The 23329-nt window shown below is 35.1% G+C and overlaps 2 protein-coding genes and 1 long non-coding RNA gene across 5 annotated transcripts in view; 1 reads left to right on the top strand and 2 right to left on the bottom strand.

Annotated features, from left to right (window-relative positions):
• Positions 1 to 3864, bottom strand: part of LOC110099024 (uncharacterized CRM domain-containing protein At3g25440, chloroplastic) — a 27338-nt gene extending 23474 nt beyond the window's left edge. For all 3 annotated transcript variants that reach the window (XM_020826035.2, XM_020826034.2, XM_028701045.1), the window contains exon 1: positions 3552 to 3864. In XM_020826035.2, the coding sequence (XP_020681694.1) occupies positions 3552 to 3667 (116 nt within the window). In that variant the 5' untranslated portion in view covers positions 3668 to 3864. The remainder of the gene's footprint in view (positions 1 to 3551) is intronic.
• A 2197-nt stretch (positions 3865 to 6061) lies between these two features.
• Positions 6062 to 8703, top strand: LOC110099032. Its single transcript, XM_020826046.2, has 2 exons — positions 6062 to 7272; positions 7621 to 8703. Exons 1-2 carry the CDS (start codon positions 7145 to 7147, stop codon positions 8405 to 8407), a joined length of 915 nt encoding a protein of 304 aa, XP_020681705.1. The 5' UTR covers positions 6062 to 7144; the 3' UTR covers positions 8408 to 8703.
• Positions 8704 to 22346: 13643 nt separating this feature from the next.
• On the bottom strand, positions 22347 to 23270 carry LOC110099054. Its single transcript, XR_002303411.2, has 2 exons — positions 23130 to 23270; positions 22347 to 22916 (listed from the first exon to the last, which is right to left on the bottom strand). It is a non-coding gene; the product is annotated as an uncharacterized LOC110099054 (long non-coding RNA).
• Between the last annotated feature and the right edge of the window lie 59 nt (positions 23271 to 23329).

The raw sequence follows: 23329 nt of genomic DNA, 5'->3' as shown, positions 1-23329 counted from the left end.
CCCCCCCCCCCCCCCCCCTATAGCTACCATTCAATCTCAATTTAAAATTTCTTTTATATGAATGTATAACCATCAAAGAATTTTTGGGCAAAACTCTTAGAATTAAACTATTAAATTAAAGAAATAAAATAATAACATACTAATATCAAAATAAAATATAAGAGTAAGATTATAAAATATTATATAAAGGCCACAATCATTGAATAATAAATTTCTCTGACTCTTTAAGTCAATATAAGTAATCTAAAATCATAATTTATGAATTCAAAAGTTTCTCCCCCACTCTCATCGCATAGAAGATCTTCAATAGAATTATCATTATAATTAATCACTTTCTCTCCTTGCCCATCCTCGATTATGTCGACATACTCCCAATCTTCCTCTTCATTATCAATATCAACAATCTCCCTCCTTCCTAATCAATAAAAAAAAAAATACCAATGAAAGTTTTTAAACAATAACTATATTGATGATTCTAATTTCGATTACACAAAGTTTTCAACTAAAATTTTCTAATACTTTCTTGTTGATTTATGTTAGTCTAATTCCTTCATCCACCAAAGAAGTTAAAATTGAAATCTTCTTCTTCAAATTGTGATGGTTTAACATGATTATAGTCCTCCACAAACCATTCATCAACCTATTGCACATCATTACAAACTAATGGATCTTCATCATTATGCAAAACTGTCCTCTTTAAATAACACTTTTAATTAGTTATGGTGTAGTTATAGTGCAACGATGGTGACGCAATAGCGGTGATGACGAAGTGGGATTTTGGTGCAACTTTGCATAGTGGGGGGTCTTGCGATTTGTCTTGAGGTATGGGAAGGCTCTTGATTTTCTTCTAGGTATTTTTTTATAAACAACTAGATTTAGGTATAAACAAATACATTTCATTTGATATTTTGAACTTATAAATTAAAAGTTTTAAATAACCTAAACCCTAAAATAAGAGACATCTCACAGAAATATCACCAAGGCGTATGCCTTAGCTAGCACATGTGAGGCTTATGCCTCATTGCATTTCTTATGCGCCTTAAACTGAGAAGCATCTCAAATTATACAATTAGTATCTTGAAAATGAGAACAAACACAACGATAAGGGGATATACGATGTGAGAAGTCATGTATCACAAAAGAAATATAGTTGCAAGTAGTAAGATTTTTCCCTTGACATTCATGATTTAAGGATATTGGTAAATCAATAAGCAAAATTGATGCAACCTTAGTTCTTAAACCAAGCAGAAGAACGCTAGAAATGCAAATAAAGATGCTTCCTTTCCATATCACATAAGCAATTACCAAAATGATGGACAATTAGTAGAAAACTAATATCGGAACTTTGTTATAAAGCCTCATAAAACAAAACAAATAACAAACACATAAACCCTCAGAACAATCATGAATGGTCATCTCACATACAAACACAAACTAGGGAAGGTGCTCAAAAGAAATGGCAAAACAGCTAACCACCACAGAAATTATGATCCAACACAAGACTTTGCTCCTCCGACCAATACCAAAAGAACATGGCACATCACCACTTACTACTCATAATAGTTTAGAGAAGAAAGATATAGGTGGAAAGAAAACCGTGGAGAGAGGAAGTAGAAAGAAGACCAAGACGAAGCAATAGGAGATAGGGAGAAGACTAGCTCGCAAGCTAAAAACCCTCAGGTTTTATAATTGATCACATTCCAAAAACTCCTTTTTCTTAGAAGAAAGATACAGGTGGAAGGAAAATCGTGGACAAAAAAAGTAGAAAGAAAATTAAGAGAAAGAAATATGGGATAGGGGAAGACTAGCTCGCAAGCTAAAAACCCTTAGGTTTACATTTTCTCTTTTCAAAACTCCTTTCCCACAATGAAATTCAGACACTATATATAGGAGAAAGATGGGGAAATAGCATTTATTTGCTCACATAAATGTGCCTCCAAAACAGCCAACAAAACCCACCCAAATCAACCCACAAGTGGAAAAGCTAAAGCCTTCTGCACATGGAAACAACAAGTGGAAAACTAAGCAGCCAGCAGCAGGGAAACCGAGCAGACAACAGTAGGGAAACCGAGTGGACAACAGAGAAATTGAACAACCAGCAAGAAAAAAATCAAGCAACCATCAATCTACGGGAAGGAATGGGCCAAGCCCAATAAGCAAAAAAATAGTCATCCAACTAGCCACTAAGGAACAAGATCAACACAAGTGGACACACAATGGTGTAAACCGACCTGAGAACACCAAACCCGGTATGATCATGGGTTGTTTTCCATCATAGGGTCATACAAAATAAAATTACATAGCGCCCAAAACACAAGAAAATAAAAAAACATAAAATGATAAATCTTGACTGTATCAAAAACCTAAATGATGCCAAAATTCAATATCCATCTTCACATTGTTATGACTAAATATAAAAAAGCATGGCTACATGGAAAGAAATTCTTTGATAAAACACAATGTAGTACTAATATAATGGATTTGTATCATACAGTGAACATCATTGTTATCACTAGATAAAACTAGCAACACCAACAGGCGATGAAAAATAAGTATGATATTAATCGTAAATTGAAAATATAAAAAAACAAGGATGAAGGGTAGAAGATTTAAAATTATGCGTTCATAATAAGGCCTTTTAAATAGCATAGAAAAGAAGATTGGATCAAGTGCTTAAAGAAAGAAAAAAAAAACAATTATATAAGACAAATTTGGATAACTTCCACATTACCATTTTCAAAGTATGTGTGGTTGCAAGTGGGGTGCGGTTAAGAGAACGATTTACAGAGGAAAAAATAATTAACAAGGAATAACTTCTCTTATATAACATGAAGAACTATTTAAAAGTGGTTCAATGACTAATCTATCTCCTTATTTCCCCTGTGTACTCAGAACCATACAAACCTTTTCCATTTAAACAATATGGGTTGAGGAATAACTCCCTGCAAATTATCTCACCATTGTTGATTGCAATTGATTCTTCCATATATCCAATAGTTCACACTGAATATTGCATTTAACAAGTTTCTTTTTTTTACCCTTCGAAGTTATATCACTTTTTAAACCACAAAAAAGCTACAAGTTCAAACTTTTACTCAATCCATTTACTATTTAGGCCAGCAATTTTTAATACAATAAAATGAATAAAAAAATAGTGCACTCTAGTGACTGGAGGAAACAGCCAATTTATGTAATGAGTTTCCTCTATAACATTCGAGTTAATCTAAGTTTTAGAGAAACCAAATCAATAAAACAGAATTTGATTTATTCAGTATAATCATTAATACTATACACTACAGCATAAGCATGAACTTTAATCCTCCTAATATCTCGGCAATTTTCTTTTGGTATGAACAGCATGATGAAGGATCAATAATTATATACATATTCGTCGCTTAAAAGCATCAAATAACAAAATACCTGTGAAACAATCGCATGACAGTACACAGTAAACATGAGAAAATGAATTGTGAAAAAAGAAAGAGTGGAACTTCAAACTCAACTTCAAGGGGGAACCCTAAAAGGAAACGAGGACGTGAAAAAGAAACTACCTTGAGGCAAAGGAAAGAGATGATTTCAACCTCCGATACCAATATCCTCCGCAGACCGACATAACCCTATCGTTGCGAGATAAGCGAGAAAATACAACCATGATCAATGCCGGCATTATCAGCTGAAGCAGGCGGTGCGCGATTCTAAATCCTGCAAACGGTACAGACGACCATTTTAATCTCCTTCGTTTTGCCTTAAATCCCGGATTTAGTAAATCCTCGCATTGGGCGGATTTAGCCTATCTACAAGGCTCACGAACTCCGCTTGCTCTTCACATGCCACTGCACCCGCCGATGCTTCTCCAGTGAGGTCCTGTCGGAGAAATTATTGTACCTAATCCGAACGCGTTCGATCAGATGCTCCCTATTTACTGCTTATTTGTTGTTTATTTTTTTATATAAAACTTTTTTATGTCAAAAAATAATAAATAAATAATACTCACTAAATACTCACTAAATACATAATAAATACGCAAAAAATATGTAAAAAAAATTAAATACATAAAAAATATGCAACAAATAAGAAGTAAATACGCAGCATCCGAACCTATCCCTGCGTTCGGACTGCGTACACAATAATTTCTCGTCCTGTCGCGACTACTTAGCTTCTTGTCAGGGTTTCGGGAATTTTGGGGAAGGAAATTTGGGAGCACAAAGAAAGATAAAAATTTTATAACTAAAAATTTCACCTGACATATAATATGTTATTACTTGTTGAATACAAATTTATTTCAAATAGAATTTATATTTATTATTTATAAATCACAAATTTTTTTTGTTAGAAAATAATTTTTCTATATAAAAAATGCTTGATAAAATAAATACCAATATATTAATTTATTTATTTATCAATATTTCTCATACGATAAAATAATTATCTCACATTTATTAGATTTATTAATTCGATGAATTAACTGAATTCAATGAGAATACATTAATTAAAAAAATAACAAAATTAACCCTAATCAAGCAATACCCATTAATAATTTCAGAAGGCATCAATATCGAAATTATTTTGAATAAATGCCATGCATTAATTTGATTTTAATATGTCATTAATACATCATTATAAATAAAAAATGCATTAAATCTATTTATGCTTGTAAATAAAAGCAAAGTAGATTGATTTTTTAAGAAATTAATATTATTTTATTTTTCAATTTAATCATTTCATAAAATAAAAAATTGAACAAAAATTTTTAAAAAAATCATGATTGTAATCAAATTCAGTAGCAACTGAATCAAATAAAATCAATTCAATTTGGTTAGTTTGTTAGTGTAGCTCCTCATTGCATAGGGCATATTTAAGGCTTCGTTTGGGACGACTTTTTCATTGTTTTATAAAACGGAGTTTTACTATAAAAATAAAAATAAAAATTTATTAAAACTCCATTTTAAAAAACAATAAAAAGGCCGTCCCAAACGAAGCCTAAGTTCTCCAAAATTTGGGGCATATCAGGCACTGAGAAGAAAGCTAGGAGTCCAAGTTCCACCATTAAACTCAAAGATGGGTCGTCTCTTAGGAGTTTTTTTTATTTGAAGTAAAATGATTATAAAATATTTCAAATATAGAAGTCTTTAGGATATTAGTGTTTGGTTTGAAGTAAAACAAATGCAGTGTCAAATTTTAATATATTTGAATTTATCATCTAGTTCAAATTTGACGTATTTGAAATTCCTCATATTTGAACGATTTGCAATACATCACAATTCACAAATCCATCGTCATTACCGGCACTCGCCATCATCACCGGCTACTGCCCACTTACGTTTCAAATACATTGCGTCTCCTTTATACTATATTCCTTTTATAGTTCTTTTTTTTCAGCTAATCAAACAATCTCTTAATTTCTTCATTCTTATCTTCGTATTGATTTGTTTCCCTTCTTCATTCTGCTACTAGTACAATGATTCTTGGTGATTTTGGGTTGACGAATTACGCAACAAAATTCCATTCACCGTAAAATTATTTCAAACCAACATAACTCGACACAATTTCTATTTTGATTTTGAATCAAGCCCATTTGTTCTAACTCAACTCGATATAACAATATAACAAGTGATTAAGAGATAAGAAGTATTGTAAAACATAGTTTTATGGCACAATTTTTTTTGAAATCGGCTAAAAAATAAACGCCAAATGGAAATTAACGTTATAGTATGAAAAGCGAAGCAATAAGAAAGTCATGCCAAGTCTTCATTTACGATAGCCTTCTAAAGCAACTTTTTCGTATAAATTTTTTAGTTCAAGAAATTTTTGTACTAAAAGTTGTTTTAAAAAATAATAAGAAAACTAGCCCAAATGAATTCTGAAGCTTCGTTTAAGACGGCTATCTTACTAAAAATTTTATTTTTTTGTACTAAAAAATTGCTTAAAAAATAATAAGAATGTTATCCCAAACGAAATGTTAGTCTTAACTTTTGAATATATAAGTCCTAATGAAAATGATTTCAAAGAGACGTCAGAGTTCTTCTTTGTTATAAAAGACAACATAATTTATATATATGAAAAACTCATTTAATAAGCGATTGAGAGTTGATAGGGAAGTTTTAACCTTCTTTTAAATCTACATAAAGAAGGAGAGATCAAAGTTGGCCGAATCTGCTCAGACAAACATTCATAATAAGCAGAAATCTTTCGTCAAAAAATTTGTTAATTATTTCTAAACCCTAATACGTATGGCTTGTACAAATGTAACCAACAAGAACCAATATGCCTTTGATAATTTAAAATTAACGGTTGAATTTTTCCTACTTTTGGTAATTTGTATAGTTTATACTGCCGGCCCTCAATTTGTACTGATCATAGCCTCTTAAAGTTGTCTATTATGCTAGTATGTGCTTTCTATTCTATATATTTCATGTGGCAGTACTGTGATTATTATTATTATTTTGGTAATTATGGGCCTCAATGGTAACTAATAAAAAACGCCTCAAATACCTGAAAATGTGGACTAATAATTTAATAATGCTTAGAGCATCTCCAGCCGAACGTCAAATTTTCCGCCATTTACTTGTGGGTGAACAGTGCGACGCCAATATTGGCGTGGCACTGTTCACCTACGCTATTTTGCTCTCTCAACCGGAAAAACACGCGAAAAGGAGAATGATCGTTACCTTCGCAAAAGCACATAAAATAGCGTTCGATTGGAGCAGCACCATGGCATTTTGGAGTTTTGCTGTTTTTTGCCGTGAAAAATGGAGTTCTCCGTTGGAGATGCCCTTATCCATTGTAGTCAAGATTTTGTGTGCAATCATAAGTTAAATATCTATCATTCAACTTCTACATTTTATTAGATTGGTCCTCTTCCATTTTCATAAAGTTTTAAAAAGATATAATAGCTCCATTTTATTAGCTTGGTCCTCAACCACCTATTAAAAATAAATAAATTTATTGTTATTTTTTTTTAAGCTGTGGGGTATACATAGGGCAAATGAAAGAAACATTAATAAGGCTTATTATTCATGATTGGCCGGCAGAAATTGAACACGGCATCGAGTCAAATAATAATTTCAAGGCCATCGTTTAGATTCTAGAAATATCCTAACAAAGAGAAGACAGCCTTCATTTGTTAACAATTTGTTTCTCTGTTATGCAGGCATTAGATCACCACTTTGACTCTCTCTTGAGGAAGCAATCAATTTATAAACAACGTGAAGGTTTGACAAAATTGTCTAAGAAAAGAGAAGAAGATGATGAAATTGATGAATCCAGCACAAGGTATGAACCAAAAATTTGTTCATCCTACTGAAAATTTGATTTATTCTCCTTCTTACAGTTTTTTTTTTTTTTCTAAATTTTGTAGATTGTGGCTTTGATTTTGATTTCTATTAGAACCTTAGGAATCCATCGATCATGTATTCCAGATTTTTTTTTTTTCTTTTGGGGTTCAAATTTGAGAGAGATTTGTTGCTGGGTCTGGATAAAGAAAGCAGAAATTTTGCATTAAAGCAATTCCATTTTCATCCATGGAAAACTTCTTTCAGGAATTGCTATATGATAACCCATATTTGTAGCTTATATTTCCACACTTAATTTGATCATTTAATTATCTCAAACTGATTGCAGGAGATTGATTTCTGTATTGGCTGAGATGGGCTGTGGCTCTTCCAAAACCTTAATAAAGTCAGTAAGCACCAGAGAAGAATTTCACACACCTTTACAGAAGAAAACAAGCGGGCATGAAGAAACATTAGTCTCCAAGAATGGAACAGAACACCAATTTATAACTATTCTCTGCACCTCCAACAGTCCAGCCAAACAGCTTTATGAAGAGGAATCCTCAAAGCAATCATCTCCCACATGCAATAATGCATCACCAACCAAAAGCTTCAATTTGATGGCGCCGATAATCGAAGCTGGGGAATCTGAGAATAACATAGAGATTATCAATTCATGGGAGTTACTGGCTGGTTTAGAGGATGACGATGAAGTTGAAGAACAAAGAAAAACAGACTGTTCGATGAGCTTGAATTCAATCAAACAGTCTTCTGAAAGTTCAAAGGATGGTGGAGAAGGTGAGAAGGGATTGAAGAGAAAGATGATGGCCACCGAGCTTGTGGCTTTGAAAGTCCCAGCATTCGAGTTTGCGAGGACAGGGAGCTTGAGAGACTGGCTGATGCAGGGAGGGCAAGTGATGCCTAATGGATCACATGTGACACCTAAGTTTGGAAGTTTTGAACATCCAACAGCAGGTGGAACTAGTGAAAGTTTTGAGGAGAATGTATTTGATCCAGCTCTAGTTGCTCAGCTTGAGCAAGCAATGGAAGATCTAACAGTAGAGGAGGAGCAGATTTTGAACCAAATTGTAGAGAAATGGGAAGGCAGTGTGATGTCTTCTGAGAGTTGGAAGTGATGGTAGATAGAAGGAAGATTAGCAATTAACTTCAGGTTCTGTTAAGATTCATGTGAGAATGGAGATTAGCTCTATATCGAAGTTGAAATAAAAATAAAGATTCTAATATAATACTAATACCTTTAACCTAGAAGGTTACAATTTTGAATCGATGAATGTAAATTGACAAGAATGCTAAGCTTAATTTAGGTTCCTAATGAGGACATCCGACCTTGGAGAGTTTATCAGATATGGGGCTGACGATCAACGGCCACGATTACACCGCTTTATTTTTGAGTTATTAATGACTTTTGATTTATTATTGTTTCTTTTCCGATTTTACCCTGACTTGAGATAGTAGATGTTTGTAACCTCAAGGGGTATTATTGCCTTTTGTTTTGTTATCTTATGTGAAGACTATTTATAACCTCCTCCTATTCTCATGAGGGTCAATGAAGATTATTATGAAATTTAAGTAATAGTCTCTTGTGTCTTTTGAGAGAGAGCTTTGGTGAGAATCCTAGCTGTGGGCAAAGGATCACCCACCAGCCGCAGGAAATGTCCGAGCTCGTGGTTAACTTTTTTCCTCTGCTTCCCCCCTCTATCCCAACTGCCATCCAATTCCTCTCTAGAAGTCGCCGGCCAAGCCCCTTCCACTCCTACTAGGCACTGGCCCCAAAAAGCCACCTAGACGCCGGCCACCTAGATCACCCTCCTCCCTAACTGTTGGCAAAGCCAAACCCAAACCCCACGCCTCGAACTCTAGCCACCACTTCCCCGTCCTTTAGCCGTCGGTCACCTCCTCTCCAAACCAACAACCCATCACACCCTCTCAAGCCACCGGCCACCCAAGCAATCAATCACCTCCCCAATTCTCTCCCCTTAGTCAAAGCTTCCCAAATTTAGTACATCATAAATTAGGAAATATTTCAAAATCAGGTTTTTAATTCTTTAAATCTGAATTTTTTTCCCTAAAATAGATGAGTTAAATTAGGAGGCCCCACCATTCAAATTAATTTGAATTTTGAAAAGGAGATATCCTAAATCTCCTTTCCTAATTTAAATTTCTCAACTTAGCAACCCCTCTTAATCACCCAATTAGATCCCCATCAAGGGGCCGGCCCACCCTTCCCTCTCTCCTTTAATTGGAGAATATTCAATTTCAAATTGCCCTATTCCAATTCAAATCCCAATTAAAAAACCCCCATCCATGTGCCACCCCACCCTCTCTCTCTTATCTAATTAATCTACTCTATTAAACTCTCCAATTCCCCCCCCCCAACCCCTATCAACCTTAGCCACCTCCTCCCAAACTTCCCTTCACATTTGCCCTCTCTTTCTTGAAATTCCTACTTGTTGTCCAAGAATTTCAACAAGTTTTCTTTGTCGGCCTACTGTCGGAAGGCCATCTGATGTGAAACAATATGCAACGGAGCTTGTTAAGAAATTTAAACAAGAATTGGTAAAGAAAATCCACGTAAAACTTATTGAAATGACAAGCAAATTTCTTTAAAGAACTTCAATTTTCAACTAGCTTAGGTGAGGAAGTACATGTAGATTAGCTAAACTCAAAGATAACCAAAGATAGTAGCAATACCAAAAGCTATTAATCACAATCCACAACTTAATAAAGAGAGTTTTCACCTTGGGGATGTTTCACTCAACTACTCTAGGGTTAGCGGAAGAAAGGTTTTAGCAAAACCGACGATGCCATGAGAACGGTAGCAACCACAACAGTCTTGATCCACGGGAAGGTTATCGGTGGCGAGGACGATGGAATTAATCGACCGTCGATGCTCCAATTGTAGTTTAGTTGTGGGCGATCAATGACACTTGCAAGGGTAGGAACCACTCTTTCCAAGTAATCTCCCACGGTGGCGTCGTCATCAAATCCTACGTCAAAGAATGGTGACCGTAGGATATTCAAGCTTCCGTCGGCGTTGAGATTTCCAAATTAGGAAAGAATTTGAAATTTGAAATTCAAATTTCAAAATCGACGCATGCGGAGGGAAGGATCGAACGGATGGGAAGCTTCGCCGGCAAGTGGCTGGACTTGGCCTTGGAATTGGCCGGCTGCGGGTTCCTTTAGGGGCGGCGGCACCAAAGCTTGAAGGGGAAATGATTTGTGGTGGTGGAAGAAGAAAATGGAGGATGAAACAAAAGAAAGATGAGCGCGATGATATGAGAATTAACCACGAATCGAGGACTCTTCCAACGATTGGCGGGTCTTGCAGTTTGCTCCCCTTGAGCTCTCTCCTCTCAAGCCCTCAAGCAAGAAGTGGAAATCAAAAACACAATTTTTCTTTAATTCATCATCAATCGCTATTACAAGAGAAAAGACCCATATAAATAGGTCTCACGCATACAAGAAAAGTAAAGACTAAATTACCCTCAGGGCCCCAACATGACTCAACTCAACATAAGGGTACAAAAGGAATACATAAAATAAAATGCATCATAACTAAAAATATAAGCTCTGAATCGTGGCCGTCGATCTGCGATGCTTCCGGCGATACACCTGTTTGAACCTTGGATCAATGTCCTCATCACCATCGCTTGGAGTTCAGAAGATTTCAACAATGAACTTTGCTGTCCAATCCTTCGGAAAGACGTCGCTTGCTGCCCAGAAGATTTCAGCAAGGATCTTTGTTGTCCAACCCTCCGGAAAGACGCCGTTTGATGTCTAAAAGCACCAGTACATTAAAATCTAATGTTCCCTCATACATGGTGGATCCAGAACTTGATCACGGATTCGTCTACGACGATCAAGGACAAATTGATATCCTTAAATATCCATTCTTAGACGTCAACTTAGAGGTCGACCGTACCATTGTAGAATATGTCGAAAGGATTATCTTCTCTCTGCCACAGCTATCGACGAACAACTCTCTCCAGCCCAATGGCAGATCATTTCCAAATCCTAATAAAGGTGAATTTCTCTTTCAAGTCTTTTATTTTTCTAAGTCTTCCCTTTAATTTGTAGCATCATAAAGGTTGTGCAACCTATCTCCATTTATCTTACATCAAGAGTATGCATGAGTGGATCCAAGTAGTGTCTAATCTTGTTATTAATTCAAGGATTTCCTTTTAAAATCCCCCAAGCTATGCTAATCTTGATTGCAATTGATTATTCGTGATTCTAACGCTTACATGTAGTTTGGCCTAAACTTTAATCATATCTCTATTGTTTAATACTTATTTAAATCACTAGAAGCCAACATAATTATTATTGCTCTAATTTAAAAGGTGTGTAATTTTGACATTGCATAATTTCACATACATTTAGTTCTACATCAGTTCCTGATTTGGGAACCAAGATTATATAACTGTGAAATGAGCATAAAGGTTAAAATAGCAATGGAAATTCTCATAGAAAATAAGACCAAACGTTTTTTTTTTCCCTTGAAGCACTGGTTTATGCCTGACTTCATTGACCTGAAGTTGTGATATGAATTGATTTCCAAGAGCGTTCTATATGTTGCTATGGTTGGATTAGTCTTAAATGTCTTTGTCTACGGTCTAGGATCCCAGAATCTCAGTTCTCACAGTATTCAACTAGCACTTTCATGATTGGATTTTTCCTAGCAGTCACAATTCTGGTTGAGTTTGGAACTTTTCAGTTAGCTGAAAAGAGCATATAATAGCTCAATTTTTTTACTGTGGAGGTGGGGGCCGCAGGTTGAGTATGATTCTGCAATTTGAGCTTTCATTTTTTTTTTTCTTTCATTTGCTCGTGCCGAATTTCCAATATATATATCCTAAAATTCAACAAAAAATAGTTCAGTATCTAGTATCTACTGAATGCTCGACAGCGCCAAAATTAGTAAACTATCAGCGGTATGAGCCCATCCCATCGTGCTTTGATCGTCTCATGTTTATTGTCGACGTCCTTTCTTTACACTTCCATACAGGATTTTTTGTTTTGGATAGTTAAACTATCTATTGTTTCACTAAATAGGTATCCTTTCTTAATGTTTTTGTGAAGTCCTCTCGCTGTTGGTATTAGTAGCCTTTTGACTCTATGGCTGTAAACGTTATGCTTTCATCATTAAAAAAAAAAAAAAAAAATCAAGTCAACCTCTCATATCCGCAAGTAAATACTGCAAAGAGAATAACCAATCAAACCTTATGTATCGAATGTTAGCATCTACATAACAGTTGAGAATAGTCTAATACTGGATATGAAATAGGAGCTGTCCTCAATAATTCATTGAGCTCAACTTGAACCTTTGATGTTACTTGAACCTTTGATGTTCCTCCCTTTTGGTACAGACTTTCTCCATTCTAGCCATAACTCATATCATGCTTAGATCTTAATTAAAAGCCATGCCCCTCAATTCTTTGTTATCTTGGATGGTTGGATTGATGTAGTACCTGCCTTTCTACCCCACCCATCTTTGCCAGCATGAACTTGCCGCCAAGAATAACAAGGTCATACTCATTTTAAGTAGGTTTGTATTCATTATTGACTAATTTTTCTGAGAGAGTGTAAACCAAAGAGAAGATTGGGTCAGATATTCTAGCCTTTGAAATAGCACACATGGCTGATGCATGAAGCTAAGGGTTTATATTGTTGTATGTTAATACAATAGAGCTATTTCTTTTAATTTCTCTCATCATTTACACCATACTTGTATGTATGAAGAGGTGGAGCGAAAGGAAAAATATCCACTTTGTGGCAAGGTAACTGGCTTTAATCAGAAATTTAATTCTTCTCATAAAATTTTGTTCATGCCACCCATTTATTTGTTGCATTCAAAGCAATATTTTCAACTTAAGCAAGTGATAGTAAGTGGCAGAAATAGTTTAAATTTATCAAAAATCTGTTCAATCATTCAGATGAGTTGTTGATCCAAATAATATGCATTAATAAAGAATTTTCTTAGCATATCGAAATAATAATATATAACTGTCAATTTTTTTTAAATAAGTTATTCATAAGTGACTGAAGGCATCTTCTTAAAAACGGATGGAAGGACTCCCAAGGTTTTCGTGACCTTGTTGGCATATTATAAATCAAGTTGCCCTTAAGATTACTAGATGGAAGATTAACGATGATTAGACTTTGGATGTCACAATCTTCTTCAAACTTGAGGATTAGTGGTGGGGTTGATTTCCAGATTGCTGTTATGTAGTTTGATTTGGTGGCTGGAATTGCTCTTCGACTATTGATGGATTCCAATTTATGTTTGGCAGCTCGCAGTGTTTCTAATAGTTTGTCTGCCGGGTTTTTGCTGCTTTCTGAGTCATTTCATTATTCTGTTTCTTGTTGTCCAACCTGGGCTTTAGTTGTGGAATTTACTTTCCACCGTTTTTTGTTGTAGGCTGACGCTTCTTTGCAGCGGGTTGGGCTATAGTCAATGATGAAAGCCCATTCCTAATTACATTCATAGAGAATGGGCTATACTGAATTTGTTGATCCTACAAAACTACCATTTCTAAGATCCTCACTTTCTTCTAACAAAATTTTGTTTTACTTGGTTCAGTGTTTTCCCAATTACTATAGTCACAGGGGCGGAACCAGCTTCAATTTTGAGGGGGGGCAAATACAACACAAAAATAATTAAATATTAAAAAAAAATATTATATATATATATAAAGGAGGGACATTTTAGCTCCAAATAGGGGTGTCAATTTATGACATGAGCCGAAAAAATTAGTTTCAAATTGATCTGTTTAACAAACAGGTCGGTTTCGTGTTCTAATTTTCAACCCATTTGAAAAATTGGTTCATGTTTGGGCGAACCCGCTAATCCGAAAATGACTCAGAACTAACTTGCATCCCGTCTGTAGCCCTGCTTTCTCTTCATGCCCACTGAACCGCGCCACAATCGTGGCTGGAACCCTGGCATGTTGCACCTGCATGCCGCACCGCGTCGCGATGGTAGCCTAGTACCACGTCACGCCTGCTCGCGTCGTCGCGCTGGCAACACCGCTCCAGTGTGTCCTGCCTGCTCGGGTCGCACTCTACGCTTGCTATCGCACCCGCCTCACTAGGGTCAGAGTGTCGGGGTCGGATTTGATTCATGTCAATTTTGGGTTGGACCAGAACCCAACTCAAAAACCCATTTTCACATTTCTATATACATTTATATTATTATGTCGTTAGGTTAGTCAAAATTATAACCTCCACTTGGCATTTTTTAGAATTATTCAGATTGTGATTTGAGTGTTGAATCATATAATGAGATTCTAATCCACCTCTTCTTTTGTTGTTGCCCTCATTTTGAGACATGCTTCTGTTGACCTCATTTTTGTATGAGGTCACTTGGACCAATCTTGAACCTAGATTAATCCTGATCCCAGATTAATCCAGACCCTAGGATTTTCCTGAATCCTAAGATCCTTCTAGATTTTAGATCCTAGGTTCTACGATAGATCCTAGGATTCCTCCAGATAAATCTATATCTTAGGATTTATTCCAGATCTTAGGACTCTTTTAGATTTCAGACTTTAAGATTTATCCTAGACTCTAGGATTCTTCCAAGTCAATTTAAATTCTATGATTCTCCTAGATCCAGACCTTAAGATCTATTTAGGTCTTAGGATTCTTCAGGAGCCTATATCATAAGACCTATCTAAAACCTATGACTCCTCTAAGTCCTAGACCCTAGAATCCCTTTAGATTATAGGATCAATCTAGACTCCAAACCAATTCTGACCTTAAGCTAACCCAGATCTCAATTCAAATCAAACCTCAATCAAAATCCAGACTCCAGTCCAGTTCAAGATCTTAATCTCCAGTTCAAACCTTAATCTTGTTTCTAATCAAACTTCAACCTTATCCAATCAATTATGATCCTCCAAATGATCATAAATGATCTAGATAACTCAAACTTAATTAATCAAACTCAAAATTCAGATCAAATCCAAAATTCAAACCCAAATCCTAAGTCCAAAGGCCCTGTCCTAAAGACTTTTTTTAGAGATTTTTCAAACACTTCAAAACCCAGTCAATTGACCTATGATTCAGAGTCTGTCAGTTGCATACTGATGGGACATGTCTCTAGAGGCAACCCTCCAAATTTGAGCCCATTCTGAGATCTCTAACCCCAAAAACTAAACCAAAATCAAAAGGCTGTAAAACCTTTACATATTTACAACCTATGCCACTGGATCTGCCACCTAATGGATTTTGACCTTGGAGCTTTCTACAAAGCCTCTTATCACCTCCAGACCCTTAATCTTGACCCATTGAACATTAAACTGTATTTTGGTGGACCCATTTTGACCCCCAGTCAACCAGGGGTCAAAATCACCAAAATAACCCTTAGGGGGGCTCAAATATCAATTTCAAACCAAATAAACTCTAAATCGCTTGCAACCACTTCCAGCAAGTTTTAAATATCAAACCAAACCTATCGGACCCAAACCCAAACCCTGGGTCAACCTGGTTGACCAACCAGGCCCTTACGGGACAAAATATGTATTTTAACCGATTCGACTTCTCCAGACCTGGAGACCACCTCCAATAGTCTCCAAATATTATTTCAAATTGATTGAGCCCATTTCTAGACCCTAGGTCAATCTAGTTGACCAAATCAACCTAGGTTGACCAAAATAGGCTTTTTAAGGTCAAAATAGGCATTTTGACCAAATTGACCTTTCCAAACCATAGAACCACATCCAATAGACTCAAAACATCAAACCAAACTCGTTGAGCCCAAAATCGGGTCCCGGGCCAACCTGGTTAACCAAGTCAACCTAGGTTGACCTAAATGTCCTTTAATGTTTAAATAGGTTATTTTAATCTATTCAAACTATTTAATCCCTTTCAAGCTTCAATCAACTCCAAAATATGGCCTAATCATGCCTTAAATCATGACCAATCAAATCCAAGTGGCATTGACCAAGTCAACTTAATACACTCGGTCAAAACCCTCTTTAACTCTCTCAAATTTTAATCCTTAAATATTATATCCCTTCCAAATCAACCCAACCAGCTCCTCAAGCTTCTTTGGTTGCCACTTCAGCACCTATTTGACTGTTTGACTAGTCAAACAGTCAATACAAGTCATTATATAGGTCAAAGAGGGTCAAAATAACTCTCAAATGACTTAAACCCTTGAATAAATCCCTTAAACCCGAATCCCATTTAATTCCATCTGCCAAGACTTTTTCTGGAACATTCTTGAGTTGATTATAAGCCATTGGATCAATATCAAATGGCTTACATCACTCCATGTGTCCAAATGAGGACCAAGAGGCCTTTCCACCTCATGTGTCCTCTTGTCCTTTGAACCTCTGCTCTCAACCACTCATGGGACACATGACAGCATCCCAACAACCCTTCTAGTTGATCTCAACCGTCCAAACTCTTCAAGTACACTTGAATAGAGGGAAAATGCCCTAATCAAGGAGAATTCTAACCTAGAGCTTCTCTCACTTAATTCCTCATCTCCAAAGCTCCCCCAGCCTCTAATCCTCATCTTAGAGCATCTCCATATGATTTCCTACCTTTATCAAACCATTCTCCACCAAATCCAAGCCTCCAAAGCCCCATTGGTGAAGAGAGAAGAAGGTAAAGATAGAAAGAAGATTTTCGAGAATAGCTTCTAATCCGGCAAGAATCAACTCTCGATGTCTTCTACAATGTTATAGAGGATTGTAGCAGATTTCCAACAAGCCCAAGAACGTCAAAATCCGACCACAGGTTAGAAAGTTATTTGAGTTTTAATTTCTATGATCAAACCTTGATATCTCAAAATTCTCAATGCATGGAGCCTTGAAAATCCATGGATTGCAAGATTAGGATATCTAGATGCTACGTTTCAAATTTCATCAAATTTCAACGGTTGGATCGAAAGTTATGGGCATTTGAATTTTCTAGTTCATTTTGAACTAGATTGGCTCTGGTTCAATCAGAGCCGTCCGATCGCATGTTCTGCGCGATCGGATGGCCCATAATCGGCCACATCACCAAGTTCAGATCACGCATCTCCAGCGGGATTCGAACTCGGTTCACTTGAGAAGAGGCGCGCCTACGTGGCACGATCCTAGCCGTCGAATCATGCCGTGGTGAATCGGACGGTCGATCTAACCGTCCGACGTGTTTAAGTGGCGCGCCGATGCGCGCCACATGTCTGCCACGTGTCAGAACGACACCCAATGATTAAAATTGATTAAAAATCAATTTAAAAATCATTTAAAATGCTCAGAACTTTAAAAATTCACCAAAAATCCATTTTATGTCCAAATTTGATGTTCTTGGGTTCATTAGAACCGTCTTGATCCCAAGTTTATTTTAAAATTTTGTTTGGATAAGTTTAATCACTGTATACAGAGTTATTAAGGGTTTATGTAAAATTGGATTTCTTTGATAACTCTCAATCCAATGATTAGATTGTTCTCAAATTTGGATATGATATGCTATGGTGTATTATCCATATGCCATAAAAGTTTTAATTTATTTTAATGGCTGGATTTTGGTGAATTTAATTTTCAAAGTGTTTGGCTAGATTTTGACCCAAAACTTTGTAAATTTATAACTCACACACCACTAAGGACTAGTCTTGCCTTTCTCGGTGGTATGTGTGATATAGTGTTAGGGTTAGATGAACAAAGATTTAAACTCATTTGAACACTAGTATCACCTAGGAAAAATAATTAAGGATAATGTCTAATCAACTTAAAAAAATCCTAGAAAATTCTACACACACTCAATAGGGGTGAAACTTGAGAACATTAAACTTAGTGACAATATAAATCTTAGGTTCAAATCTCATCAAATTTGGAGTTCATTAAGTCAAAAAATTAAACAAGTCAAAATTAACCCCTTAATTAAGCTTTAAAATTTCCAAAAATTTTAATAAATCAAGTTTAAATCCAAAAAATACAAAAAACCCCTCTAACTGATCAGAATTAAACTTTTAATCAATGAAAATTGAAATCAACTCAATTTGACAGCAAATCTGGCTTTAATTTAATTTTAAGTGAAATTTAATGTTTAATTAATTTAATTAATTAAAAAATATTTAAAATTCCAGAAAATTTCCAAACTCTTGGGAATCTCTTCTTAGGTCATTCCTGACCTTTGTAATTGATTTCAAGAAGTTTGGAGTTCATTTGGAACAAAATCATTAAAACCCCTTTAATTAAACAATTTTAATAATTCCAAAAAAATACAAAACTTTAAAAAATCATAACTAATTCTAGAAAACTCCAAATTGACCAAACTCAATGGCATTCAACTCAAAATCAAGTCTAGTATTTATTAAAAATTTCAAACCTTCCAAAATCAGTCAAAGTCAAAAAAGTCAACTTTTTGGTCAAACCTAAGTCAAAATCAGTTCAAAACTTCAAACCTTCGTAACTAAATCCAGAAAAATCCAATTTCAGTGTACTTACAGTCTAACAGATCGTATTAAGGTCTAATATTTTAATAAAATACTAACTTTATAGAAAAATCTCTTAATTGAAAAGTTAACTTTTGACCCCTTAATTAAATGATTAGAATAATCCAAAAAATTTCTAAAATTTGATAATTGTCTTAAAATTTCAGAAATCATTAAACAATCTTAAAATCAATTTCAAATAATTAATACTTAAACTTAAATTTAAATCTTCCCTTAAGCCTTTCAACCAATCAAAACTTCAAACAACTTTAATAAATTGCCCTCCATAGGACATATCCAAACCACTCGGCCTACCTCACACACTTTCGATGGTTTGCTAGGACAACCAACTCTAGTTCTAAGCTAGGCCGGTGTTTACTTTTCTGCTGTGTGACGGGTTTTCGAGCTTTCACTGCATGTTGGTTGTTAGCTTAGAATTGATTGAATGTATGTTTATTTATTTACTACACTCTGTTGAGCATTTAAATTTCAAATATATTAACTGCTTGAGATTAAATATTAACTGTTTGAGATTATTTATATAACTGCTGATTATTAGGATAACCCTGCAGGATCGAGTCTAGATTTTTCAATTTTGATTAATGTAAATTTGATTTGATTTGAGTTGTAATTTCAAGTGATTTGAGATGGGATAAAATCCAATTTAGAATTCAAAGAGGAATGGACATCCCTTAGGGGAGAGTCCCTATCCATTTGGAGCTCAAAATTATGATGATTTTAAAATATCCAAAGAGAAAAGATAACACCCCTTCCAAGGAGGACTTTCTTTTGATTTGGATATCCGGACCCGACAATCCAAGAAGCAGCTGAAGGATGAAGAAGTGGATACGAGAAGACCTATTCTCAAAGTCACTTGAGTCTTAAGATTAGAAATTCGGGTTGTTGTTAGTGGTGCCCGGCCACTTTACTTTTCTGTAATTCTAAGATGTAATATTAAAGGCACTTGCCTATGGACTTTAAGTTTGAATATTAATTTAATTGATTTGATTAATATTTGATGTTGATTGCGATATATGATTGTCTGCTTTTTATTGTTTTTTGGTGATTCTTGCATGTCGATTTTGATTTAGCCTGGAACCAGATCGTAGGCTCTTAAGGACTCTTTAAAATTTTTCTACTTAAATCAAATTAAAACATTTAAGCCCATATAGAAATCCTAACGTTTTAAGAAGTAAGCCCGGGACCGCCGGGAGTTCTCATTTCAAAAGTCTTAATTCAAATTCAAGTATTTAATCGAGTCAATCAGCATGCATTGCATTAGTAACAGATTTAAAAATCTCTAAAACTTTAATTGCATTAGCTTAAGCATCAAACACCCAACATAAGTCTAAGGGGTCAATTAAAGATCTGCTCTAGATGTCGACCCCATTCCTTTAAACTTCTCTAAATAATGTCCCTACCACTCAACATTAAAAGACCGGATACATATTTTAAAAGCGCCTAGGTGATTTAGCTGGCTCCCCAATCCAGGCCGGGATAAGTCCAGATTTGCACTACATTAGCTAGGTTCGGGTCACTTTTAAGTACCCAATTTAGACTTAGGTTTCGAGGCAGGCTCGGGCTATAAGACCTCAACCTCAGGGAATTGAGTCCCAATTTTCTAATAAAATGGACCACTCAAATTAAAAATCTCTTTTAATCAAATTTGATCCCAACACTTAGGATAGGCTGGGGTGTTTCTAAAGTAATTCAGAATCTCAAAACACCTCCTACCCTTCTTCCATTAATTCCAGAAATAAGTCTTCAATTTTGAACCAATCCCGATTGAAAATTCCAACCTTTACCTCCTTTGACATCCAGCTTTGAAAATCTTAAATAAAATTTCTAACGCTATTTTAATCGAGAGTTTTCGTAAGAAAATTCCAATTTTGCTACGATGTAATTAACTACGAGGGCTTGCACTCGTAGGAGATTTAGAAACCCAGACCTGATTTTCAAAATTAAGTTTTCAAAACCTCTAATTAATTATCTTTGGGAATTCAAACAAAAATGGCGATCGTTGTCGTCATATTCAAATAATCGGTAATAGTTAATATCATCTTTCTTCAGGAAGATATATTATTTTATTATCATTATTTTGATTATGAAATTAATGATATCTTATCCGAATTATTATAGTTAGACAATTAATTGAACGTCATTTTGATCTTTCGAGATCATATGTTGTTCCCCCTTGAGTTTGACTACGATAATTCGGATGAATTTAAAATTCTGAAATTTGAACCCATTAGGGAACGATATGATCACCTCCCGAGGCGATATACTGTTCATAATGACGTGTTCAATTTCAAAATTCAAAATTTAATATTCCCAAAGAAAATTAATTCTTTTTTTTTAAACTATATTTTTTCAATCAAACGGCTTCTATTGTTAAATTTTAAAACAAAAATGATGTTCTTTCCCTTTTCTCAAGGATAAGATCTCTAACCTCGTTGAGCTCCATGTTCAAGAATCCATAGGAACTATTAACTAGCTTTAAAATGCCATCCTACCTCTCAAATAACGATGATAGCAAGTTTAAGGCAAGGATCTTATGGCCAAACTTAATGTTCATAGAGCTGCATTACCTCTTGTTGATGAGATTGGGGCATAAAATGGTCGTGTGGATTTAAAATACTCCAATAAAAAGAGTAAAAAATACCCACACCCGCAAAATCTATAAATAGCTCAATTTCAACAAAATTTGGATAGATTTTAACTCAAACTTCTAGAATCACGGATCATATAGAATTATATACCTTTGATCACTGGCTAGCGTACCAATCAATTATTTTTATTTAAGGTAAAAAAATCCTTTCTCTGTAAATATTCTAACACAACAACTACTCTAAGTAATATGATATTTAAGTCCAGATCTAAATATAAATATCAATGAGCCTAAAACTCGAAGCCAAGCTTCTAGATAGCTAATTGTCATATTTAATAAAAGTGATTAAACACAAAGATCACTGAGCCTCAACCTAGAAATTAAGCTTTTGGCTGGTTGGTAATCACTTTTAATAAAAGTGATTCTGGCAAAAAGAAAAAAAAGTGCTTAAGAAAATTCTTAAAGTAAAAGCATGCAGATATAAGAGTGTCTCAAAAGAGTCTTAATGTCCTTCATAAATAATTAGACCCACCAATTAAATAATTGGAATCTGGCTTTGCAATAAACGAGGAGAATAAATTAAATAAATCTAATTGTAACTCACAGGGTGTCAATATTGGAACCAACTCCAAACTCCAAAACTCAACTCAAATCATATCAAAAAAATTTCTGTTTGGGTCAACCCATTAAATAATAGGGTAAAAATGACATATATGAGTGCATGAAATAAAATATTAAAGTTTAAAAAAATGGTATGAGTGGTACGAATGAAATATATGAGTAATATATTTGATATTAAAGTTTTATATGAGTGGTAGGCATGTAATATTAAAATTTTGGGGGCTAAATATACAAATAGCATGAAATAAAGTGGCATGTAAGTAAATTCCCCTAGATTTATCTGATTATATTCGAATCAGATCATTTTCGCTAGAAATAAATAGGACACCTCATTGTCTGCCTATCGTGATAAATGCGACCAATATGTGTGGCTTTCCATCCATACAGCAAGCACAACTTCAAAAAGCATTTACTAGGTCAAGCAAAAACTCGCTTTCCAGTTCAAATAGTTCAAAGCTTCTTATAACACAAAAGTTTTCACTTTTCACACTACAGGATATCTTGTTGGTGTCGTTATTCAAACAGGCGACCCACCTGTGTTGAAGGTGGGTGGAATTTGGTTCGGTTGGTAAGCGCCGACACCAATAAAAGCAGAAAATTGGAACCTTGCAATGGAGTTGTGCTTGCTAGGACTAAACTTCAATGACTGCTTTTTAAGATCGATAGATAGATAAATATCTGAACTTCTATCTGTACTTCTGCTATTCCTTTGTCATACTGAACATGCACAAATCTGTTCCTATATAAAAATATCTAACGAATCTAATAAAAAATTAGGACATATAGTGCAGACAAAAGAAAAGCAGAATCTAAATTCCATGATCCCACAAGCTAAAAAGTGCAGAATGAGACGGAAACATCTTACAAAATTTGACGCCTTTCTCACCAATTGCAGGCTCCGAATCACACAGATCTTGAAAAAAGGCACCGATCCGCATTTACGAATGCAAGAATCAAGAGAGGAAACCTGGAATGAAACGAAAACAGAGCGTGAAAGGAATTTTGTTGCCTCCTGATTCTAGTTTCCTATGATTGAAATGCTAAATTTTCTTCAAAATGGAGCAGAGTTCGTGGATGACCCTAAAAAGCCTTCGACTGTTCTTAAGAAAAAAAAAAAAAGTCAAGGGCTTTCGAATGTTCGTGGAAAAAGACGGCTATAAATAGAATTTCCTAACTTTACCTTACTGCCACTGTCATCATTTTATATTTACGAAAACACCACGCTTCCATCAATTCCGGCGAAATTACGATGTTCCAATTAGCAAGTAAACGCGTTTTTTTTTTCTTTCTGTATTTTTTCTTCTGATATTTGTCCTCAACCTCGTTAACTCAGGCTCGCGGTCGTTGAAATTTCTACTCTGATCTTTGCTCTCTTCGGCA

This window comes from Dendrobium catenatum, unplaced genomic scaffold (genome assembly GCF_001605985.2).
Source record: "Dendrobium catenatum unplaced genomic scaffold, ASM160598v2 fragScaff_scaffold_1632, whole genome shotgun sequence".
In the NCBI taxonomy this organism is placed as follows: Eukaryota; Viridiplantae; Streptophyta; class Magnoliopsida; order Asparagales; family Orchidaceae; genus Dendrobium; species Dendrobium catenatum.
The sequence above is the reverse complement of the archived record's forward strand: the minus strand, read 5'-3'. Positions and strand labels throughout refer to the sequence as shown.

Coding starts and splice junctions, on each gene's coding strand:
- LOC110099032 (XM_020826046.2), top strand. CDS start 7,145: ATGCAGGCATTAGATCACCACTTTGACTCTCTCTTGAGGAAGCAATCA. Junction 7,273..7,620: donor ATTGATGAATCCAGCACAAG/GTATGAACCAAA, acceptor AACTGATTGCAG/GAGATTGATTTCTGTATTGG.